The sequence below is a fragment of the Kogia breviceps genome, chromosome 12 (assembly GCF_026419965.1).
Source record: "Kogia breviceps isolate mKogBre1 chromosome 12, mKogBre1 haplotype 1, whole genome shotgun sequence".
NCBI lineage: Eukaryota > Metazoa > Chordata > Mammalia > Artiodactyla > Physeteridae > Kogia > Kogia breviceps.
In genome coordinates this window covers 101,812,429-101,835,346 of record NC_081321.1, presented here as the reverse complement: position 1 = coordinate 101,835,346, position 22,918 = coordinate 101,812,429, and the positions used below count along the sequence as shown (strand labels likewise).

Below are 22,918 nucleotides of genomic sequence, written 5' to 3'. Positions count from 1 at the left end.
GCACCCGGAGGCTTCTTGCCACCCGGCAGGTGCGAGGCGTTCAGGATGGAGGTAGCTGCAGCCACCGCAGGCCCGCGTGTCAGGAGGCCCCGGGGGCACCTGGACGGCCTTGAGCTGCGGCTGGGCCGGGGCTCCCCGCTCGGCGTGTCCTCCTTTGGGGCAGAGAAGGGAGTTTAGGCTCCGGGGTGCCTCCTCTATCACCTGAGGCCTCAGCCCTGGTTCCCAGGGGCTCTGGGGGTGCAGCTCATGTCTGGGGGGCGTTAGCCTGTCCCTGAAGGCCCTTTTCACCGGGCACTAACCTGGCTCTCAGAGGCACTGTGGGGGCACCTGTGTGTGCCTGTGGCCCTGGGCCCACCTCTGTGCAGACCTGTGACCCTGCCCTACTGAGTGTCATTTCAGGTCCCTGCGTGGCGTGGGGTGGCTTGCGGAGGCTGGCCCTGCCCTGGCCACGCGGCCTCGTGCCCTTGGGCTTGTCTGCTGCTCAGTGGGTGACACGGGGAAAGCCATATGTGACTCGCAGGTCACCCTGGGGGCATGTGTGCTCTGAGTGCTTACGGAGACGTGCACGTCCTCGTTTCCCAGTTGAGGACTCCCCACTTCTGGGTCTTCTCCCCTTGGCGTCACTTGTCACCATGCGTGCCATGTGGGTGATGTGCGTGCCGTCTCCCTGGGGACGACGTGAGTGCAGCCTTGCTCGGTGCCCTGGAGCCGGGGCCGGTCTCCCCTCCTTCCTCCGCAGTCAGGAGGCCCGTCCTTTGACCTTCACCACGCGCGTCCTGTGACGGGCGCCCTGCCCTTCCTCTCGCCCTTCCTGGCTGCCGCCTCCTGCCTTGGGATGGGGGGGGTCGCGGACGGCAGGCCCACGCACTGCTCGCCCCAGCTCTTCCCAGGCGCTGAGACTCCTTGTCACCTTCTAGGGCCCCTCTTCCTGCCCTGCCAGGAGAGGCGGACGGGCAGCCCGCTTTGCCGCTGGGAGGGTGGGCGCAGGGGAAGGCCGTCCCCGCTTGCTGTGCTTGCAGCAGCTTGGTGGCCGCGTGTTCTTGACCCCTGGGCTGTCGCCACGCGGTGCATCTGGACATGGCCTAGTGTTGGGTGCTGTCCTGGGCCTCCCCGGGGGGCACAGGTGGGGTGTTGTAGCAGCGCTGGTGCTGGGCGTGCGCCTGCGTGAGCACGGCCCCTCCCGGTGGACCTGGGCCCCACGGGCTGGGACCACGAGAAGCGGCCGTGGTTCAGCCCCGCAGCCTTGGCCCAGACTCTTCGTTTCCTGGGCCTGCCTTCCTGAGGTGGTTTGGTCCAATTTCCGAAAATGAGTGCAGCACCCTCCACTGCCTGCAGGTTACTACCTATAAATACGAATTAGGTTTAAAATGGAAAACGCTAAGCTTTTCCTGTAGCCAGTGGTGTCGGGTCTGATGGAGATGGAGCAGGACGTCTGGCCGTTCACTTAAGGAGAGGTGGGGGCTTCGTTCTCTTCAGCAGCGGCAGAGCGCGCTCTGTTCCTGCGTTTGTACTTGCCAGCGGCCGGCTGTCTAGGTTTACCACCTCCCTTTGTTTACAGGAAAGTAACGTGAAGCAGGTGAGAAAACCCTGTAATCTGACTACTTCAAAAATTTTTTTGAAGAAATGGATTTAAAAAATGTTGAAGCACGAGGAGTGGGTTTCTTTTCTGGGGAAAAAATGCCTCCCCCTGCAGCCGTCGCACCCAGAGGGGCTGAGCTGGGCCTGGCGGCGCTGGACACAGGCCAGCAGCTCGCGGCACCTTCTGACCTGGGGTGTCCTTCCTGCCTCCTGCTGGCATCAGACTTTCCAGGGGCAGGATGTGTGGTTTGGCTTTGAGATTTGCCTCTATTAAAATACTTCTTAGGTGCTAAGGTGAAGCTGTTGGTTTGTTGGGCTGCTTGGGTGTTCGGACCCCTGTGAGTTCTGGCCCCCTGGTGGCGCGTCCTCACCCGTGTGCCTTGTTGCTGATGGTCTCAGTGGCGTCTGGACACGGGGCGCCCGTGTGAACGAGACGCTCGTCTTGGGTTTCAGGAGGTCGCGAGCGTTTTTGGGGTTCCTGCTAGTGCTTTATTTTGAAAGAAGGTTTTCCTTAGATATGAACATGCCGGTCCTGAAGAAGCCCGGGACTCCCTCCCTCCCTCCGCCCCCCCCGCCCCCCCCGGGGCCCCCGCCCAGACTTGGGGCCTCTGTTGGCGGGCGTGGGCCGTCCAGGGAGGAGTCGCGGGAGGCCCTCCTTGCCTTTGTGGGGCCTGTTTTTTAAGAGCACCTTCTGGAGACCGGTGTGTCCTGACCTTGCCGGGGTTCGTCATCTCCGTTCGGTGCCCCTTGTGCCCCTGTCCCCGTGTTCTGAGCATGCTGGGTGCCGGGGTGGGCAGGGCGCGTTGGTCTGGCGTTGTCCCCGGTTTAGAGAGGGCAGTGGCGCGGGCATCTGCCCCGGGAGCTGAGCTCAGGGCCGCGTGCGCGCCTGTGTTGCAGGTCTCACCAATGGCTTTGGGGCCGCGAGGGGCGAGCAGGAGCTGGGCGGCGCCCCGGGGAGAACGGCCGCGCCCCGCCGCCGCTGCGCCTCCGAGTCCAGCGTCGCCTCCAGCAGCAGCCCGCTCTGCGACTCCAGGTGGGCCCCGCCCCGAGCTGCCCGCCCTCGGGGGCAGTGTCTCTGTTCCACAGTCATCTGCTTTGTAGAACTTCACCAGAAGTGGGAAGGCAGACCCCATAGAAGTCTAACTTGAGTTGCGAATGCACGAATTACATCTATACTTGGTTTCTTCCTGCTGAGTCTTGCCTTTACCAAGATGTGGCTGGGAATTCCCCGGTGGTCCAGTGGTTAGGACTCACTGCCGGGCCTGGGATTGAACCCTGGTCGGGGAACTAAGATCCCACACGGTGGGGCCCCCAAAAAAAGGTGGCCAGCACGGCCCTGCCATCTCCCTTCCCTCCTGACCCCTCCCCACCTCCCCTCATGCAGGGCCCGCGGCTGGGCTCTGACGGGCCCCTCTTTCCCTCCTGAAGCTTTAGCGCGCCCCCGTGCGGCCGGGGCAAGCCCGCCCTGGTCCGCAGGCACACGCTGGAGGACCGCAGCGCGCTGATCTCCTGCATCGAGAACGGGAACTACGCCAAGGCAGCCCGGATCGCGGCCGGTGCGTCCACGCCTGCCGCCGGCTTGCGCGGAGCGGGAGATGCTGGGGTCCCGGGGGCTGGAGGCCTTGGAGCTGCGGGAGGGGTGGGGTGCAGGGCGAGGCGGTGTCGCAGCTTGAGGGCAGGTGCTGGGCCGGCCCTCTGCCTCCACCGGGCTCTCGCGCCCTCAGGCCGTGCCGGGCGCACCCCGTAGGCCCGTCTTGCCACCCTGGGGCGGCCTCAGCTGTGCGCATGTTGGGTCCCGGGGGCCCTGACTTTCTGACTCCCTTTTCTCCCTCCCTCTAATCAGAAGTTGGTCAGAACAGCATGTGGATTTCAACGGACGCTGCGGCCTCTGTCCTCGAGCCCCTGAAGGTCGTGTGGGCCAAGTGCAGTGGCTACCCCTCGTACCCGGCCCTGGTGAGCCGCGGAGCCAGTGGGGCGGGGGCGCCGAACCGCGCGGCCGTGTCCCCGGGCCCTTGGGACAGGCGTCCTACGACCACCTCCTGGGAGATGCACACGGGGGTGTCGGTGTGGGCGGAGTTCCTTCAGACCCCCCTCTCGTTGGGCCCTGGCCTGCTCCAGGGCACGGGGTGCGAGGGCTCCGCCGTGACCCCGTGCCCTCCCCGGCAGATCATCGACCCCAAAATGCCACGTGTGCCTGGCCACCACAACGGCGTCACCATCCCGGCCCCGCCGCTGGACGTGCTGAGGGTCGGCGAGCACATGCAGACCAAGGTGGACGAAAAGCTCTTCCTTGTCCTGTTCTTTGACAACAAGAGGAGCTGGTGAGCGCTCGCCGCCTTCCGTGTGGGTCCCCCTGTGCTCTGCCAGGGGATGCCCCTGCCTCGGCCCCTGACGTGCCGCGGTCCATACCCCGGCCTGCGTGCCCGCGGGAACTGCCCCCCCCGCCCGCCCTTCTGGCGCCAGGCTCCTCTGCCCTCTGTGCTGTGGCCCTTTCTGTGCCCGAGGCTGCTTGGTGGGGAGCTGGCTGCGGTGTCCTGTGCAGCTGCATTGGGTTTGTGTGTCTTGCTGACCCCTGCCCCCATCTTTATCTCCCTCCCGCTGACCCGGGCCGCCCCCCTGCTGGGTTCCCTGTGGCTCAGAGGGTCTTCCAGACCCGTGGCCCTGCCCACCACTGCTTGCCATGTGCGTGCATGTGTCGTACGTATGTCTGTGTGTGTGTGTGTCGTCGCGTGTGCGTGCCCCTTGGTGGCCACTCAGGTGTGGCGTGGACGGCTGAGTGCCGTGGCGGCCCCTCGGGAAGTGACGCCGAGGAGAGGAGGTGACCGCTGATTCCGTGCTCGGGCGCTTTCCGAGATGCCACTTGGCCTGAAGTGCCCCACGGCGTGGAGGCTGGGTGTGTGCGCGGTGTGGCCGAGGGGCAGGTTGACACTTGCGCGGCCTCACAGTCCGTTCTCTTCCTTCGAAGGCAGTGGCTCCCGAAGTCCAAGATGGTTCCCCTCGGCCTTGACGAGACGATAGACAAGTTGAAGATGATGGAGGGGAGGAACTCGAGCATCCGGAAGGCGGTGAGGGTCGCCTTCGACCGCGCCATGGACCACCTGAGCCGCGTGCATGGGGAGCCGGCCAGCGACCTCAGCGACGTAGACTGACGCGGCCGTGGCCTTGTGCATAGTGTCGATACGCTGTACATGCTGTATATTGTTCCCCACTTAACTTATTCTGATTTTTAGGTGTAGTTTAATTCTTTCTCCCAGGGAGGGGGAGGTTTTATTTCCCAGTTTTCTATGAAATCATCCCCATCTGGGCGCTCTGTGAATGGCGTGGGCGCCTCCCCCAAGTGTGGCTCTGTGCCCCTCACAGGTCACTCCAGGGGGCGCTGCCGGCGTCACTTTCTTTGATCTGTAGCTGGTTTTTTTTTTTTTTTTTTTAAAGACTTTTGAATGTTTAATAATTTTGTAAATCATACTCTTTACACAGAGTACCACTTATTTAATAGATGGGATGTAAATTTACAATGACAAATGTGTATTTTAAGAAAGAAAATGACATTATTTTGAATGGTACTTTGTGGAAAGAGGTGGAGAATAAATTTATGCCGCGTGCATCACTTGCAAATCACCAAAAACACTCCGCCGCCCCCGTGAGGGCTGGGGCAGGCGCCTCCTCCGGGCCTCGCCGGCCTCGCCAGCCTCGCCAGCCTCGACCACTCGCCAGCCTCCGCCTGTCCGCTCCAGCCTCCCACGGGTGTGCCTCCTAGCGGATTATTTATTGTAGAAAGTGTATTCATTTGCTTTATAATGAAAGATAAATTTGCAGAAGTATATTGATATGCATTTTTATACAGGCACATAAAAATTCAACTTGCTTCGGGAGCAGGATGTGTTGGTTGTTGTATAAATGACTCTGGCTGTGTTCTTTGATTTTGTAACTTGTAATCTTTTGTTTACAATGAGGGGCTTTCTGTAACTTGTTTTAATTTAGAACACTTTGGTAGCAATAGAAACTTTGGATACATTTTTGTATGGTACACGTGATGTATATAGAATTAGTACTTTATTTTTATTTTTAAGAGGTAAAGCATTATGTTAGGGGAAAAGGTAGGGTGGGTTTCCAAAATTGCATTTTTTATATTAAAAAATAAAATCAAGATTTGGACGGTGTGTCCCTTTCATTCCTACATCATTAGAATGCCGGGTGGGCGTGCAGCCTGGCGGCCGGGGCTGGGGCGAGGGTCCCTGCAGCTGAGGCACGCGACACACCTTCATCTCAAAAAGTGTCACGGGATGTCATTATTTATTATTTTACCTAATCATATTTTTATTTTAAAATGGTAGTTTAAAATTTTTAAATGTTTTTTTTTTTCTTTTCAGTCTGCATCGTTTGTAACATCTCCATAGAAACTTGAAAATAAAACATCTTCCTTTGATAGTTTTGTCCCGTGTCTGACGGACGCTTTCTCTCTGCTGTGGTTCTGGGGTCCTCGAGGAAGGCCTGTTGGGGCCACGTCGCCGTGGGCGAGGCCCTCGGCTGTGGTCGGAGAAGGGACGGGAGGGAGGGACCGAGGGACGGGGTCTTCTCGCCGGAGCTCCTGCCCCAGAGCCGGGAGCTGCACCCGGGGCCTCCTCTGCCCCCACTGCCCCAAGTCACCGTCATGCTGAAGGTCGCGAGGGGCTGCTGTGGCCTGAGCTCTGCTGACGGCGTCCGCTGGCGCCGAGTCCTGCCGCCGTGGTTTCCACGGAGCCCCGCCACCCTGGCCGCCGGGACGTGTCCGGGCTCGTGGTGGGGCCTCCTGCGCGCTCTGATCTGCCCGCCCCGCTGGAGCTGGCCCTTGCCGCCGCTTGGAGCCACTGGGCGGGGGTCCAGCCTGCCCCGTTCGCCCGGGGCTTTGTGGTGTCAGCACCGAAGTCAGCGTCCCGGGAGCTCCTCACCCGTACCTGGGGCCCCTGCCAGGCCGGGGCAGCCCCGAGGAGCCCCCGTCTCGGAAGCTCACTCGGCCCAGCACTGGCCGCCCGACCCCACCCAGGGCGTGGCAGTGCCGCGGCCCCAACTCCGAGCAGGGGCCTGGCAGGCGGCGCTGAGGGTGCCCCGTGTACTTAGCGGGGCCTCCTGGGCCCCACTGCCCTCCTGGATCCGGCTCCGGCGGCCCTGGGGCTCCTGTCTGTGGCTTCCTTCTTTTTTGGAGGGCCTCTGGGCAGAAAGGGCAGCTTCAGAGTGCAGGGGGGTCTGTAAGGGCAACCGGGGGCAAGGACCCAGCAGGGGCGCTGGGGCGCTGGGGCGCCTCAGGCTGGAGCCCAGCCCGCGGGAGGCCGGCGGTCTCTCCTTGAGACCTGCAGTTAGTCCCGTGGGACCCGCTGCCCGGGACCCTGGCCCTGCAGACTTGAGGCCACAGGGCTGGGGACTCTGGGGGACACTGGGGTCTCATGGTCTGAGCGGCGGGGCCCGAGCCTCCGGAGTCCCCATGTGGCAGGCCTGCGTGGCCCCGGCATCCAGCTCCCAGCGCAGGGGCAGAACTACAGCCCGACGCTGGGGCGTTTCGTGTCCGAGGCAGTGTAGACGGTGCTCATCATGTGACTGGCTCTCCCGGCCCTGTTCCCCCAGGCAGGGTCCAACCACGCGGGGTGGCCCCCTCCCCAGTTCTGTGGGCGGCACTCAGGGTTTCCCTGAAGCACACAGGGATCCTCGCGTCCCCCCAACAAGCCCTCTCAGGGGTCCCCCACCCCAGACGTGTCTTCTCCATGTTCACCCTCCAGGCCTGCTCTGCGGGTAGGGCAGACTCCCCACTCCTGGACCAGGTGTGTCTGGCTTCTTGCGGGACAGGGGGGCAGAGGTCTCCCCCAAACACTTCCCCCCAAACCAGAGGCTGACCCCAGGCTGGGGAGAGACTGTCCACACACCCCCGCACCCCACAGACTTGTGGGGTCAGGTCTTGCCACCCTTGTTTGGACCCCGGCCCCTCCAGGGAACCCCCAGGGGAGCTCCCTTTCAGTGAGGTGAGGCCAGGAGACAAGATCAATGGGAAGTAACTGGGAGCATCACTTCCAGGAAATGTCCTCCACATGGGAGGAGTTTCCTCCTGCTGGCTGGAATGTGGATGTGGTGGCTGGAACTGGAGCAGCCATTTTGGACCATGTGGAAAGTGGCAGAGCCACAAGCTCGATGGAGCTTGGGCCTTTGATGTAAGCACAGAGCTTTCCTGTTGTGAAATACAATTCATATTTTATGGCAAGACAAAAAACATTAAAAAATTTTTTTCTGTCCTTTGGCCGTCTCTCTCCCCCTTAACTGCGCATTGTGTATCTGCATGATGCATCAACCACACCTTCCCCACTGGTAGAAATGCCTGCTCAACCATAAAGAACAATATTCTCCCAGCAGCAACAAGACAACTCCTTAAAGATAAATTTCCTTCTTGACCTCCTAAGGGCCCACGATGAGACGACGATGACACTTAGATCTGGATTGTGTAAATTGTCAGTAATACGTCATTTGATGTACAGCCCTCTGTCTCAAAAACCTTATATAACTGTGCCTTGACTTCTAGAGTGGGTGGAACAGTTCTCAGAGCTTTCTGAGATGCTCTTCCCCAGGTTATAATCCTCAAATTTGGCTCGAATAAAATGTTCCATTTCTTTTGTAGATCGACCGATTAATTTTTCTTTATTTATTTGCTTTTAATTTAATTTTATTTTGGCTGCGTTGTGTCTTAGTTGCAGTGCACAGGACCTTCATTGAGGCAGGCGGGATCTTTCTGTTGCGGCGCGCGGGGCTCTTCGCGGTGATGAGCGGGCTTCTCTCTAGTTGCAGTGCGCGAGCTCCAGGTTGCGTGGGCTCTGCAGTTGTGGCGTGCGGGCTCTCTTGTTGTGGCGCGCGAGCTCAGTAGTTGTGGCCAGCTGGCTCAGTTGCCCCGCGGCATGTGGGATCTTAGTTCCCCGAGCAGGGATCGAACCTGCGTCCCCTGCATTGGCAGACGGATTCTTATCCACTGCACCACCAGGGAAGCCCTAGACTGATTAATTTTTTTGTCGACACTACCAGGCCTGAAGACTTTGTTATGTGATAGAAACATTGCCTTTTTAAAGCCACAGTTGTTTTCTTTAGAGCAGGCAAATCTCAAATCGGTCAAAATGAAATCATTAAAATTCCAGAAAAAATCGTGGCGTGTATATTTATTACCATGGAGTGAAGGTGATCTTTTAAAATATGACACAACCTCCAGAAACCATAAAAGAAAGTATCAACATATTTAACAATGTAAAATTAAAAAATTTGTGCGGGCATGGTCAAAAATATCCCATCACTCACAAGGTCAAAAGACCAATTCGGAAGAATATTTGTAACTCAAACCACAGAAAGAGGGCTCATTTCCTTAAGAAATAAAAGTTCTACAAATCAGTTTTAAAAAGACCGCCAATAGGATAGAAAAAAATGGGCAAACAACGGACTCATTTCCCAGAAAAGTGAATACAAATGGTTCTAAACATATTAGAAAATGCTTCATTTCACACTCAGAGTACTAGAAATGCAAATTAAAACTGCACCGTAGAGGCCATTTTTAAATTGTTGGGTTGGCAAAGAAACAAAACCACAGGAAATGTCCAAGGGAGGGAGATGAGCCTTCTCAGACGCTGCTGGTCGCTGAGTGGCCGAGCTGATACCCCGGGGAGGAATCCACACCCGTCATCAGACTAACGCCCTTTGACCCGGTGGTTCCACCTCTGAGCATTTATCCTTCCGATATATTCTCACCCGTGTGACATGACTCTGTCAGGTGGCAGCATTTTGGTAAAAGCAAAAGGTTAGAAACAACCTAAATGTCTGTCCACAGGGGATTTGCCAAGATCAGTGGAGACGCCACATGGTGGAGTCCTTGGCAGCTGTTGCAGAGTGAGGAAGAGCTTTATATACTGATGCGGAAAATCTGCAAAATAAAGTGTAAAAAGCAAAGCGGGGAAAAATGAGCAGGGTTTGCCGCTGTTTGTGTCCAAGAGGGGACTTGCTTGTGTTTGTGGGAACTGAGTGCAGAGACCCGGATCCCTGGGAGTGTGTCCGGGGCCAGGTGGCCGAGAGGGTCCCTCCAAATGAGGCCGGCGGGGCCCAGCCTGGGGTCCCATGAAGGCTGCCGCGCCGCCGCGCCTGGTCTCCGTGTAAAAGCACGGGGATGCCAAGTGGGCAGACGTGCTCCCCTGGATGGCTGGGCAGCAGGGGCTGCGGGGAATGGGCCTCGGGTCGGGGGACACTGGGATGGCCCGGAGGGGGCGGGGGGCCTCCTCGGGGCACACCGTGTTGCCTCCTCTCCTCTCCCATCCCAGCTGTTTATAACCCAGACGTTCACTTTAAAAAGGCATCATTTCAATAAAAAGAAACTCGGCTGTCGTGTGGTCAGAACACTTGGTTGCTGTTGAGTTACAGGGCTCAGCGTGGGCACAATTTCATGGTTATCTCCGCCAGTTCACACACGAGACTTGTATTTAAAAATAAGTGCTTTGATATCCTGGTGGAGTTATTTTCTTTGGTCTTAAGAAGCAATATACACAAAGATATTGAAAATTAAAAATTCATGAGTGCTCTGAGACTCCATCTGTGGCCCACCGAGACACAGTGGTGATTTGTCAAGCTTGGCGGGGGACTTGGCTCTCTGCTGCAGATTTGGGGAGAAACTACAGAGAGAGGGGCTCCCTGGGAAGTCCATCGGACCGCGACCAGGCGCCTGGGAGGGCTGGGCTCCCGTTCCCAGGACACAGAGTGATGCTTCAAGCCCCAGGCAGGAAGCGGTGCCCCGGCCGCTGGCTGCCTGCTGGCTGGTGTGGACAGACAGGGGGCTGTCGTGTGCTGAAAACGTTCTTCTTGTCACTTTTAACGGGGTTCTGTTACCTTATTTCATTACAGGGCTTCTCCTGTTGCACATGAAGAGCGCCTCTTGGGGTACCAGCTCCCAACCTGAAGCCCCAGCCGCTCCAGGCCCACACGCCTCCCTCCACCTGCTAGACCAGAAGAGGCCCCCCAGGGTGGTGGGGGGACCCTGCGCGAAGGGCCCTGGGCCGGGGGAGGGGCTGGCGTGGGCGGGAGGCCCAGGCCCTCCCGCCGATATTAATAAGACAGCCCAAGTGGGACAGGGGCGCCGCCCGCCCCCTGCGCCTCCACCTCCACGCTGGCTCTGTGACCCCCCAGCCTCCGTGACCTGTCCCTGCGGCGGGTGTGGGGTCTCTGTCGGGTGACGGACAAGGTCTGTGGACAGGCCGGTCCGTGCTGACCTCTCAGCCCCCAGAGTCAAGCTAGGAGTCGAGGCACCTCCGAGCCGTGCTCGGCTCAGCAGGAGAAGCTGCCTGAACCTTTGTGTCCCTCGAGGACTGCATTTCTGGCCTTTAAGTGGTGGTTTGATGAATAAATAATAGTCATGTATAAACATAAATATATACGCACACCAGCGTTGACTGTGTGTGTGTGTGTGTGTGTGTGTGTGTGCGTGTGCGTGTGCGTGTGCGTGTGTCGGTGAGTGAACTTGAACTTGGCGTCTGGGCTTCTGCTCTGCCTGTCGGCAGGGCTGAGGCTGCGCCCTGGGGTGGGGACTGCAGGACGGACCTCTGCGCCCAGTTGGCACCGCTGCTGAGGGGCAGCCCTGATCGTGGCTTCCGGGCAGCGGCGTCTTCCTGGTGTTTGTTGACGCTTCTGCGCTCGGCGTGAAGCTTTCTGCGCGTAAGTCGCAGTATATGATGTGCTGGCCACGCCTATGAGAGCTGAGCGTCCTTAGAGAGGCAGCAGATTTGTTTTAATTTATACGTAGCAGATGCTCCAACTTCGCTGGCTCACCCGGTGAATCGCGGCCTCTGTGTGTATGAAACGGGCCGGAGCCGGGCAGGTGCTCCGAGCCGTGGGTGCGCCTGCCGTAGCGGGGCTCCCCGGGGCTGGGGGCTGCTGTGGACCCGGGGGCTTGGCACCGTGGGCTGGGGAGAGGCTGCTGGTTCCCTGCTCGGCTTCCCACCCCGGTTGGGAGCCTGACACGCGCCTGTGCCCCAGGCCCCGGGTGCCCCCTGAGCAAGTCCTCCCCCACCGGGGCCTCCCCACGGGGCTGCGAGCCCCACACCTGCCGCCTGCAGGGACGCCTGGCCAGGAGGGCTCCGCAGGGGAAGATGGACGGGCTCTGTGGACAGTGCTGGGAGGAGGGGGCCCTGGGGAGCCGGTGGCCTCCTGGGAGGGAGTTGCGTCTGGCTTGCGGGCGCTAGGGGCCCCACCACGGTTCCCCCAGACCCGCTACCAGACCTCCTCTGTCCTCCCCCCAGAGACAGACCTCACTGCACGTCCCCGGTCGGGCGCCGCTGGGCGTCAGCAGCCCTGCTGGGCACCACCCAGCTGCCCCTCCACTCCTGCCCGCCAGCCATGCCCTCCCCATGTCCCTTCGCAGACCCCTGGGCTGTGTGCCCGGCAGGGCCCCCTGGCGCAGCCCCCCGGCCCGGCCTCACTGGCCCCCTTGCTTTGCCTCCCTTCTCCCTTCAGCCTCCACCTCTGGCTCTTTCTCGAGCTTCCCGGCTGCCTCCCCTCCTCTCCTCAGCACTGTCCATTCCCTAGGGCCTTCCTTCATGCGTCTGCCTGGGTCCACAGATGTTTCCTGGGACCTGCTGTGTGCCAGGCTCTATGTCGGACAAGAGATGGGTGACAGCCTGCTGACCCCCCCACCCCCTCCCCCAGGCAGGAGCTGGGCAGCTCCCAGAACAAGGGTGAGGAGTCACAGGTATGCTGGGCAGGCTGCCTGGAGGAGGTGTCTCATAGCGCCTCCCAGGATGGGGCGCTCCTGGGTGCACGGCAGGGAGGGGTCAGGAAATGGACCAGGTCAAGCGGGGCGGAGGGGCTGGGATGGCGGGGGGAACCCCTCAGAGAGGCCCAGCAGGGCGGGAAGGCCACCTGGACAGGCAGGTGGGCCACTGTGCCGGCCGGGCAGTTGTGCATGTCGGGTGAAGCGGAGGCCGTGACGTGGCTGGACTGAGCTGCAGAGGAAGCCGGTCTGAGGCATCGGGCTGTGGACACAGTCCTGCCCCATGGGCTTCCCGGGCACAGGGGCTCAGCGGACATGCGGGTCGGGACAGGGCAGGCGTCCCGAAGCCTTTGTTCTTTCTGAACGAGGGTCCTTTCTGTCTTGCAGGCTCTGCATGTTACGTGGCCAGTCCTGGGTGGAGGTCAGGCAAATGCAGAGACCTGGGCACCCGGCAAGGGGCCGTGGGGCTGGGGCAGATGAGGAAGGGGAGGTGCTGGGCGCCTGTGCTCCGAGGACTGGGACGTCACCCAGGGGGGTGACATCATCCGAGTTATGTGAAGCCCCAGGGGCTACGGCTCTAAAGGGCAGGGGCTTGGGGTGCCCGGGGCGGATGCACACGCGGGGGGCACAGGGAGGCCTCTGAGAGCCGGTCAGTCTTCTGTGGCCACACTGAGCGCAGGTGCAAGGTCAGAGGGGACCCGGGGCCCGGGGAAGGTCTTGTCCAGAGCGACCCGGGGACAGGCCACGGGAAGCAACAGTCCACCACAGGGTCCCCATCAGATGCCCCTGGGACGTGAGGTCAGGAGCCACGGGACCGCTGGCCCCTCAGACTGCTTTGCTTCCAGCCTTGCTGGGGGGCTGGGAGGCCAGAGACCTGCCTGGCGGCCCCGCCTGCGTTCTGAGAGCTGGCCCTCCCGTGTGGGCGGTCAGGGCCCGTGTCCTGCCAGGGAGGTCCACGCGCGCCTTGTGGAGCCCGGTCAGACGTGGTGATGAGGACCCTCCACCCTCCTGCGCACACGGCAGCCCCGACCCAGACAGCGGGGTCGGCGCGGCCCCCTCGGCTGACCCGGGCAGGTGCGCAGGAGGCCAGGCCCACCCTTGATTGCCCCTGGCAGCTCCTGGCGTTTTGAGAAATTGGCTTGTGAATGATGAGGTTCAGCTGGATTGCTCCTGATAGAGTCCTGAAAGTTAATTGAAAATAAAATGCATGATCTTTTCTTTTGATGAGAAAAGGCAGATTTAGCTGGAACTAAGCAGCAACGGGGCTGGAGAAACTTGGAGACTGTGGAGGGAAAATAAAGGTTTGAAGGCATGGGAAAAACATGGTAATTCTCACCCAGCCGTGTGCATTGTGAGTATTAATACCTGGGCTGCGAGGCACCGCCCCTCTCCAACACTGCCCGGTTCCCGGGTCTGCTGGCATTACAGCTCGTTACCGGCGCCATTTGCTTTTTCACTTACACTGACCGTCCCCGGGAAATTGGACTCGGAGCCTGGAGCTGGAGCCGTTGGCCGGCCGGGGTGGGGGCCATGCACCCCAGCCTCGTGGGACCCCCACCGGCCCTGCTGCCCACCCACGCCTGTCGCTCTGCTCACAAGGACGGTCCTGACCCACTCCCTTCCCAAGAGGTCTCAGAACCGAGCTCGGCCCTCAGTGCTGTGGGCACGGTGCCACTGGTGATGTCGTCCCCTGGGCTCCTGGGCATTAGCGCCCCGGCCTGGGGGCCAGCGGTGCCAGCTGTCGTGCTAGTGTCCCCTGCTGTGGAGCGGGCCACCACAGCTCAGACCCCGCACGCGTATCGTCATCCACAGCTCGTGCGGGAGGAGGTTGGCACGGCTGGGCACGCGGCTCAGGGCCTGCGCGGCCGCAGTGCTTCACGTGCACGCGAGCAGTTGGCACCATCCAGCTTCTTTTCTGGTTGTAGGACTGTGGCTTCCTTTCCTGCTGGCTGTTGGCCAGAGGCCACCCTTGGGTGCTGGTGTGCTGTGCTCCTCACGTGGCTGCTTTGCCCCCTGACCCATCAGGACGGGGTCACCGTCCCGCGTGAGGAAGTCACATGCGCGTGGTCAGGGGCCCCCTCACCCGTATCACGTTCTCCTGCCCAGAAGCAAGTCACGGGTCCCGCCCACACTCACGGGGAGGGGGCCGCGCAAAGGGGGGACACCTGGACGTGGGAGGCCCGGGACCCCCCAGCGTCTGTCTGCCGAGACTCCCCAGGGGCCTGAGCCCCACAGCACGGGCTGTGCATGCTTCCCGGGGAAGGGAAGTCTAGGCACCCCTGGTGGGCTTTGCCAAACTGGCCTGGACCTCGCCTCCCTTCCCTCTGTCCGGCCCCTTCTCCCTGACCTCCCAGACTCCCTGGACCTTTGCTCTCCCCTCCTTGTCCACCCCGACCGTCTGGGCAAATGCAGACGTGTCTGCACCCAACAACAGAGCATCAAAACGGGGCTGCAAAAATCAATAGAACTGCAAGGAGAAACGGCCACATCCACAGATGTGATGGTAGGACAGTGGACTCCTGTTAGCAGTGGGCAGCTCCAGCAGGCAGACGATTATAAAGATAGAGCTGAACATAACGGCACCATCCATCAACTGCATCTAATTGACACCTACAGACCGCCCCATCCAACAAAGCAGGATACGTATTCTTCTCAAGCTCACATGGAACGTTCACCACGATAGACCTTAACAAATTCAAAAGCCTAGTAATCAGATAACGTATGCTCTCAGACCATAGTGGAATTAAACTAGAGATCAATAAGAGAAAGAGAGCTGGATGGCTCCAAAATATCTGGAGAAGAAACAATGCACAGGTCAAAGAAAGATCTCAAAAGAAATAGAAAAATATTATGAATTAAATGAAAATGAAAATATAAGATATCAAAATTGGTAGGATGCAATGAAAGTAGTGCTTACAGGGAAATTTACAGAAGAGTGCATACATTAGAAAAGAAGAAAAATCCGGAACCAATAACTAAGCTCTCACTTTAGGAAACTAGAAAAAGAAGAGCAGATTAAATACCTATTAAAGAAATTGAATGGGGCTTCCCCGGCGGCGCAGTGGTCGGGAGTCCGCCTGCCGACGCGGGGGACGCGGGTTCGCGCCCCGGTCCGGGAGGATCCCACGTGCCGCGGAGCGGCTGGGCCCGTGAGCCGCGGCCGCTGAGCCTGCGCGTCCGGAGCCTGTGGTCCGCAATGGGAGAGGCCACGACAGTGAGAGGCCCACGTACTGCAAAAAAAGAAAAAAGAAATCGAATGAACAATTAATAACCTTCCCAAACAGAGAGCACCAGGCCTAGATGGCTTCACTGGTGAATTCTACCAAACGTTGAAGGGAGAAATTATATCAGTTCTCTACAAGCTGTTCCAGAAAATAGAAACAGAGGGGACATCTCGTAACTCATCTATGAAGCTGCATCGCTCTAATACCAAGACAAAGATATTAATTACAAGAAAAGGAAACTAGACCAATATTTCCCATGAACATAAGACGCAAAAATTCTCAACAAAATGTCAGCAAGTTGAATCCAACAGTGTATAAAAGAACACACTGGGACTATGAACGAGTGAGATTTGTTTCAGGTATGCAATGTTGGCTCAACATTAAAAAAGCAATTAATGTAACCTATCACATCAACGGGCTAAAGAACAAAAATCACATGATTATATAAAATAGATGCAAAAAAAGCATTTGACAAAATACAATACCCATTCCTGATAACAGTTCTCAGCAAAATAGGAATAGAGGGGAACTTCTTCAACTTGCACATCTACAAAAACCCAACAGGGAACATCACACTCAATGGTGAAACACTAGATGCTTTCCCACTCATTTCTGATGGCTCAGTGAAGAGGCACCTCCTCCAGGCAGCCTTCTGGACTCCTCCCTCCCTCTCCTGAGTGAGGGGCCTCTTCTCTGGGGTCCACAGCTCCTGGTGCAGTCTCGACTTGCTCCTCTACCTGTGAGCTCCTCGAGGGAAGGCTCCGTGTTCCCACGTCTGGCCGAGTGGCTGCATGGGTGAGCTGAAGGCAGGGTGAAACAACACAAGGGGGGGTGAGTGAGTTCTGCAGTGACAGCCGTCACTCAAGGAGCTTTTGGAGGGAGGAGCTGAATCTGGGTTAGGGGCACAGTTCAGAAGTTGGTCGACTGGTGTGGGGTGGGTGACTGAGAGGGTGATTGATCGCTGAGGTCAGTGCAGAATCCAGGCCAGGGGCTGACAGCCGGTCCCCGGTGGCTGTCACCTCCACTGTGTGGGCAACTGTGTGTGATGGATGGGTGGGTGGGACCACATCTCAGGGAGCCGGTGATCGACTCTCAGAGTGAGTTCTCAGAGGTGAGTGAGCAGTTACTTGGGAGTGTTTATGGCCCACCTACCAGGCAAGAGGAGGCTTAGAACTCAGCAGGGTCATAATGAGCTCTGGGCAATTTCTGGTGATGTTGACTGTCAACTGTCTATCCCTCCGCTTGTCCATCCATTTACCCATCCATCTTCCGACCCATCCACCCACCCACCCATCCACCCACCCACCCACCCATCCATCCATCCATCCATCCACATGTCTAAGAAGCTCAATAAACTCCAAGCACGTGAAGAAAAAGACACCAGGTGCCTTGCTTAAAACAAGTGCTAAGAGAAAATCCTAAATGCAGACAGAGGAACAAAGATAAAAACGACAGCCGGCGGGCTTCCCTGGTGGCGCAGTGGTTGAGAGTCCGCCTGCCGATGCAGGGGAGACGGGTTCGCGCCCCGGTCCGGGAGGATCCCACGTGCCGCGGAGCGGCTGGGCCCGTGAGCCGTGGCCGCTGAGCCTGCGCGTCCGGAGCCTGTGCTCCGCAACGGGAGAGGCCGCGGCAGTGAGAGGCCCGCGTACCACCAAAAAAAAAAAAAAAAAAAAAAACGACAGCCGGTTTAGCCTCGGAAACAATGCCAGCCAGGAGACGGTGGGTCAACATTTTTAAAGTATTGGAATAAAATACTGGAACTGAGAACTCTGCAGTGAAAATATCTTTCAAAATTGAAGGTAAAATAAAGACTTCCAGACGTACAGAGCTGAGGGAATCGATCACCGGAAGACACAAAGCAGCAGTGTGGTCTGCTTATTTTGCTTCTGCCGGGGCTCGGGCCAGGGTCTTGGTGTCCAGCTGTGGAGAGTTGGAGACAGAGGCGCGCGCTGGCCTACGGCGACCCTCCTGGAGCTATGGAGACCCTCCTCTGGGCCACACAGAGCCGGGCTGCTCAGAAATAGGGCCCCTTCTTGGAGGAGCCAAGCTGGCCAGGGAGGATCCTTAGGGCGTCCGTTCTCTGACCCCCATCCTGACGCTGGCAGAGCGTGAGGTGCCAGCTGTGTGGATCGACCCTCCCCCCACCAGGGCCACCAGGCTTGTTGGCTGGCTGCTGCCTCCTGGCCGTGTCCCTCCCATCTTCCAGGATACCCAGCCGTCTACCAGGCAGGACCCAGGCAGCCAGCTGCTCGCGACGTTCCCAGCATCTTAGCTGCCTTCACGTGTGCCAGGCACGCTCCGTGCCTGTGCTTTCTGGGTTCTGGGGGTGCTCTGGGGTGCGAGCCAGTTGGCCACCTCTGGGCCACGGGCGCCGTGGGGACCCCCTCCACGCCCCAGGGGCAGCCCTTTCAGGTTCAGAGGTTGCGGCTTCATCTGAGGTTTTGGTCTCCATTCTCCTCATTCTCAGTGTGAAACCCACCAGGTGAGCTCTGGGGCAAGCTGAGGAGCGCTTGAGGGCCGGGGCCCACCTGCTCCTCCGAGGGGCTCCTGCCAACTCAGCTACGGGGTCTGTGTTTGTGCCGGGCCCGCGTGGCCTACGCACGGTCCGGGGTGGTGAGACAGGAGGACGTCCGGCACGGCTCCCTGGGCACCAGCTTTTTGGACAGTTTCCTTGTGGAGCCCCGATCCCCACCCAATCATCACTAGTTGCTAGTCGGAAGCCAGTGCTACCTGCCAGGCTAAAAGCCCGAAGGTGCAACGTTCACATTTAAAATAGTCTAATAAGACCCTGGCTCTCAGGCTTTCCAAGCTATACACTTAATCTGTGGATCTTGATCTCCGAGGACGTGGTGAAATTTGCATCTCTTCCAGTTCACACCTGTCAGCCCTGCTCCATCGCCAGGTGCGGCGTCAGCAGGGGCCCCGGGAGGCGCACTGGTCCAGTAGCTCACTTGTCCCCAGGAAAATGCTTTGAAGGGACTTAAAAAAAATGTGTCTGACTCCATTTCAAATTAAAGCCCAATCGGTGGTCCCCATCCAACTTTGCAGCCAAGCCTTTGTTTCGGCTCCTCGACAGCTGTACAGCGATCACAGGTACATAAATGGTGCTCAACTGTCCTGGTCTGAAAACTTCAATCGCCACCTTCAAACACACTGTTATTCTAAATGATCCAACTGTGCTGGGGGGCGGCCTGAGGGAAGCTGGGGGGCTCAGCAGCTGTGCTCAGTGCTCAGCGGGTTTGTGGGGGGTGAGGCTTCCCACAGCCCACTCAAGGCCACGTGACATCATGGGGTCCTTCTGAGACCTGCGGCTGGGCCCACTGGTGGGGGTCCTCTAGGGCCAGGAGGAGGCTCAGCCTTGTGGGGCATCTGCAGCCCAGCTCCCTCTCCAGTCCGTTCCCCGGTCCCCTGGGGCCTCCTGGTGGTCTGTGCAGCCTTCAGAAGCCACCCCCCGAGGACTCTCTGTGCAGCTGCTCCCGGGGCCCAGGACAGCCCAGGACTCCTGGAGGACCGGCCGTTCGAGGGCACTCCCGCCCCACTACCATCTGCATTCCGCAGACACCCATTAATCGCCTACTGTGTGAACAGGGCAGAGAGTCTCTGAGCTCTGTTTAGGCCTCCCTGCGATCTGAGAACGTGATCCTGTTGCAAGGGCTGTCTACCATCCCATGTGGGTTTCCTGGAACAAACCGTAAAATTGCTCAGGGTCTATTTATAAGGAGGATTTTCTTAATTGCATTGCAATATGCAGTGATTTTTATTAATAAAAATAAATTTTGCTTAAAAGCAAGAAAATACATTAAACAATATTTAGAACTTGAATTTATGTGAAGTAGCTGATCTAAAAATAAATGAGGGCTTCCCTGGTGGCGCAGCAGTTGAGAGTCCGCCTGCCGATGCAGGGGACGCAGGTTCGCGCCCCGGTCCGGGAGGATCCCACGTGCCGCGGAGCGGCTGGGCGCGTGAGCCGTGGCCGCTGAGCCTGCGCGTCCGGAGCCTGTGCTCCGCAACGGGAGAGGCCGCAGCGGTGAGAGGCCCGCGTACCGCAAAAAAAAAAAAAAAAAAAAAAAAAAAAAGAGAGAAGGAAGTTGGGGTGAATCCTTCAGGGAGGACAGCGTTTTCCCAGGGGGAAAGTCGGGTCGGCCTCTGCGCCTGGACCCCTCACGAGGGCTGCACACCTGGTGGGCCCTTCTCGTCCCCCGGGTCCCTACAGCTGGATCTGACCTAGTGGCCACCTGACCAGGGATCATATCACCTGCTTTTTCTAGCACGGCTCCGTCGGGGTCTGCTCTGGCCTCTCAGGCCTGGGGAGGGAAGGGGCCCAGAGGCTGTCCAGAATGGCACTGCCTTCGTCCTTGCTAGGGGCTTCACTAGGACCTGGGGGCCTTTACAGGAGGCTTGGGTGGGGGCCCTCAAGTTCAGCAGGACATGGAGGTGTCTGGTGCCCATGGCCCTGCCCAAGGAGGATCCAAGACCTGTCCCTTCCAGACCCTTGGCCTGGGGGTCTCCAAGGCATCCCAGGCTCCTCCCTGCACGCCCGGTGCTTGAGCCTGGGCTCCCGTTCCCCTGGATCTGCCCTGTGCCCGCCAGGTTCTGGGGTACAGCGGGGAGGCCGTTGTGGGCCGGCTGCAGACTGGGCCCCCAGGCCCCTGGGACAGCGTGGCGGGCAGCGGACATTTTCCGCATCATCTAAGGCGTCGGTGTTGATTCTCTCGGCCGCTGCCCTGGCGGAGGGGCCCCTGTCTGCGGGGTCCCCGGGTCCCCCATTGCCGGGCGTCCCCAAGCCCTTTCCCTCCGCTGGCGTCATTCCCCATGTGGCCACCGGGTGGCAGGAGCGCTCTTTGCTGGCCGGGCACCCGGTGCTGTGACCAACCTCAGCCCAAGACTGTTGCTGGGAACCCAAAGTTTGGGAGGAAAGCGTAAAATGCATAACAGGAAAAGTTTCAATAATAATTTTGGGCAGAATTTGGACGTTCCCTTGGATTTTGAAGTGGTGCCCCTTGCTAATTAACGGCGCGTTCAGGAGCAGGAGGGCGGGACCTGGGGCGTCCGGGGTTCCGGGCGGGGGGGTGCCTCACGGGCTCCGTGGGGTCTTCATACCCGGGGTCCCCCACCCAGGGGGGCGGGTGGGCGTTCTGTGTGCGATTTCTGATCACCCAGGGTGGGCGGGACGCTGTGGACCCGGGACAGTCCCCGCGCTGGCCCAGTGGGCGGGGCCCAGACCCCAGGGTTGGGGGCCGCAGGCAGGGCTGCAGAGACAGGGCTGGGGGACACTGGGGGCCGGTGGGTCCCCTGGCCCCCAGGCCCCATCTCTGGAGCACACCGAGTCGGGCTGAGAAGGCGCGGACGCAGGGCTGAGGGCACAGGGCTCCCTGCCCTGGACCTGGGCGGCAGGAGGCTGACAGCCGGCCCCTCACCGCAGCCCCTGGGAAGCCCCCTGCCCCCCCAGAGCGACTTCAGGGCCCAGGGGAGGGGGTCACTGCCTGGGTGACGGCTTCTCCCCTCCCCTCCCCCCAGCCTGGGCCCCCAAGGGCGGCACCCCGGTGCTGCCCCCCACCTCCCCCCGAGCACAGGGCTCAGGGCACAGCTCCGAGCAGGGGCGTCCCCTGTGCTCGACGGTGACCGCGGGAGGCTGGCGCGGCGTGGCTTGGGGACGGGGGCTGGCGTGGAGGGGCTCACGCCGGCGTCGCCCCGAAGGTGGGTGGTGCAGTGCGCTAGTGAAGGTGGGGGCTCAGATCCCCTCGTTCAACATGGTAATGAAACAAGGGCGCAAGATGCTGTCTTGTTCATCTTCCCCTTTGAAAGCACATCTGCAGCCTGGTCACTCTTCAGCGGTGGATGAAACCGTGGTGACCTGTGTTTCCCAGACGAGGATGGCAGAGCTCCGGAGCTAGGAGTGAGCTTCACTTGGAAGAGGGGGCAGAGGGGAGGAGGGCGGGCGCGGGGCCTGAGCAGGAGGCTGGAGGGCGTGGCCAGGGGCAGAGGGCGTGGCCAGGGGCAGAGGGCGTGGCCAGGGGGCAGAGGCCCAGCTCTTTGTCTGTGTCCCTGTGAGGTTACCAGGGCCTCTGAGGGCAGACGGGACCAGCAAGGGGCAGGCCACGGTGCTGGGAGGCAGTCCTGGGTCAGCAGAGGCAGGAAGAGGCAGGAGGGACCCTCTCTGGAGCCCCTGGAGGGACGCAGCCCAGCCTGCACCCTGATCGCGGACTCCAGCTCCGGGACTGTGACATGGCCGTCCGCGCCGTCTCGAGCCCCTTGCCCGTTTATGTGTCGTCGCAGCAACCCCAGGAAGCCCCTCAGACCCTGCGCCCCTCGTGAGCGAGCCGCGGGCCCTGCACCCCTCACGGCCGCACAGGGCGGGAAGCGGGGCCCAGACCCGGCTCGCTCGCAGCCTCTTCCCCTCAGGGCTTCGGCCTCCACCGTCTGCCTCCCGCCGGCCCGGGCCCCAGGCAGGGTCCGTCCGGCTCCGGGTACAGGGGGATCCTGGCCGTGAGCCTGTGATCCCTCCCCCATCGGGGGGGGGGCGATGCCAGGTGATACATGACTGTGGTCACAGGCTCTGTCCTTGAAGATAACAAGGCCTGGGCCTGCCCCCCACGCCCCCTTCCCCGCGGAGCCCAAACGTGGCCCCGGAACACCTGTGTGTGCAACCTCAGGCCCACCTGGGCTCCCTCCCACCTGACGCTGGGCCCCCCTTCGTCCCCTCCTCCATCCCCACCCCCGCGCTTTCTCAGGACTCGTCAGAGGACGCCTCGGTGCCGAAACTCTTCCCTTCTGGGGGTTCCTGGCTCTGACCCCGCCCGCTCAGGAACTGCCTCTGTCCCAGACCCTCCGTCCCGTTAACCGTTCATTCTCCCCCTGCTGCTGCTTGGCCGGAGGTGACCTTGCTGAGGTGGAGGACAAGCCGTGCAGGCCTGAGCTGGGCCCAGGGGGCCGGGCCTCCGTGTCCGGGAAGGGCTCTGAGAGCCCGGGGCGCCCTGGCCTTCCCTTGGGCTCCTCCCCTGGGTGCTGGGGGCAGGCCCTGCCCTCCTGGCTCGCCTCCCGTGGTGGGAGAACCATCCCCCCAGGGCTGTGCTGGGCCAGTCCGGGTGCCCCGGTGCCATGGGGGCTGCAGGACGGGGGCGCACTGGCAGGGCTGCCAGGACATCACGTGTCTGGGGTCCAGGGCTGCTTATTCCCGGCACGTGGGAAGGAGGGACGGAGGAGGCGTCCTGGCCTCGCGCGCGCAGCCCTCCGCGCTCCTGCGGAGCCCTTCGGGTGGCCCCGCATTCGGAAGGTGTCGCGTCGCCCTCTGCACCTCTGGCACCGGCTCTGGGTGGGTCCTGGGCCTGTGCGGGGTTGCGGGGGTGGGGGCGGGGCGGTGAGGTTTTGC

General features: G+C 60.1%; 1 protein-coding gene across 10 annotated transcripts in view; it reads left to right on the top strand.

The window, feature by feature from the left end:
* The window catches only part of BRD1 (bromodomain containing 1), a 58,490-nt gene extending 52,484 nt beyond the window's left edge, over window positions 1-6,006 (top strand). For 8 of the 10 annotated variants that reach the window (XR_010835983.1, XM_067010456.1, XM_067010457.1 and 5 more), the window contains 5 exons: window positions 2,476-2,611; window positions 3,007-3,134; window positions 3,422-3,531; window positions 3,745-3,899; window positions 4,544-6,006. Coding sequence is in view for 8 of the 10 variants with exons in the window: in XM_067010456.1 (XP_066866557.1) it covers window positions 2,476-2,611; window positions 3,007-3,134; window positions 3,422-3,531; window positions 3,745-3,899; window positions 4,544-4,727 (713 nt within the window). In the remaining 2 variants the exon portion in view is untranslated. Of the gene's footprint in view, window positions 1-2,475; window positions 2,612-2,962; window positions 3,135-3,421; window positions 3,532-3,744; window positions 3,900-4,543 lie in introns of all 10 variants that reach the window. The other 2 variants (XR_010835984.1, XM_067010460.1) reach the window with 2 other exon arrangements.
* The last annotated feature ends 16,912 nt before the right edge of the window (window positions 6,007-22,918 follow it).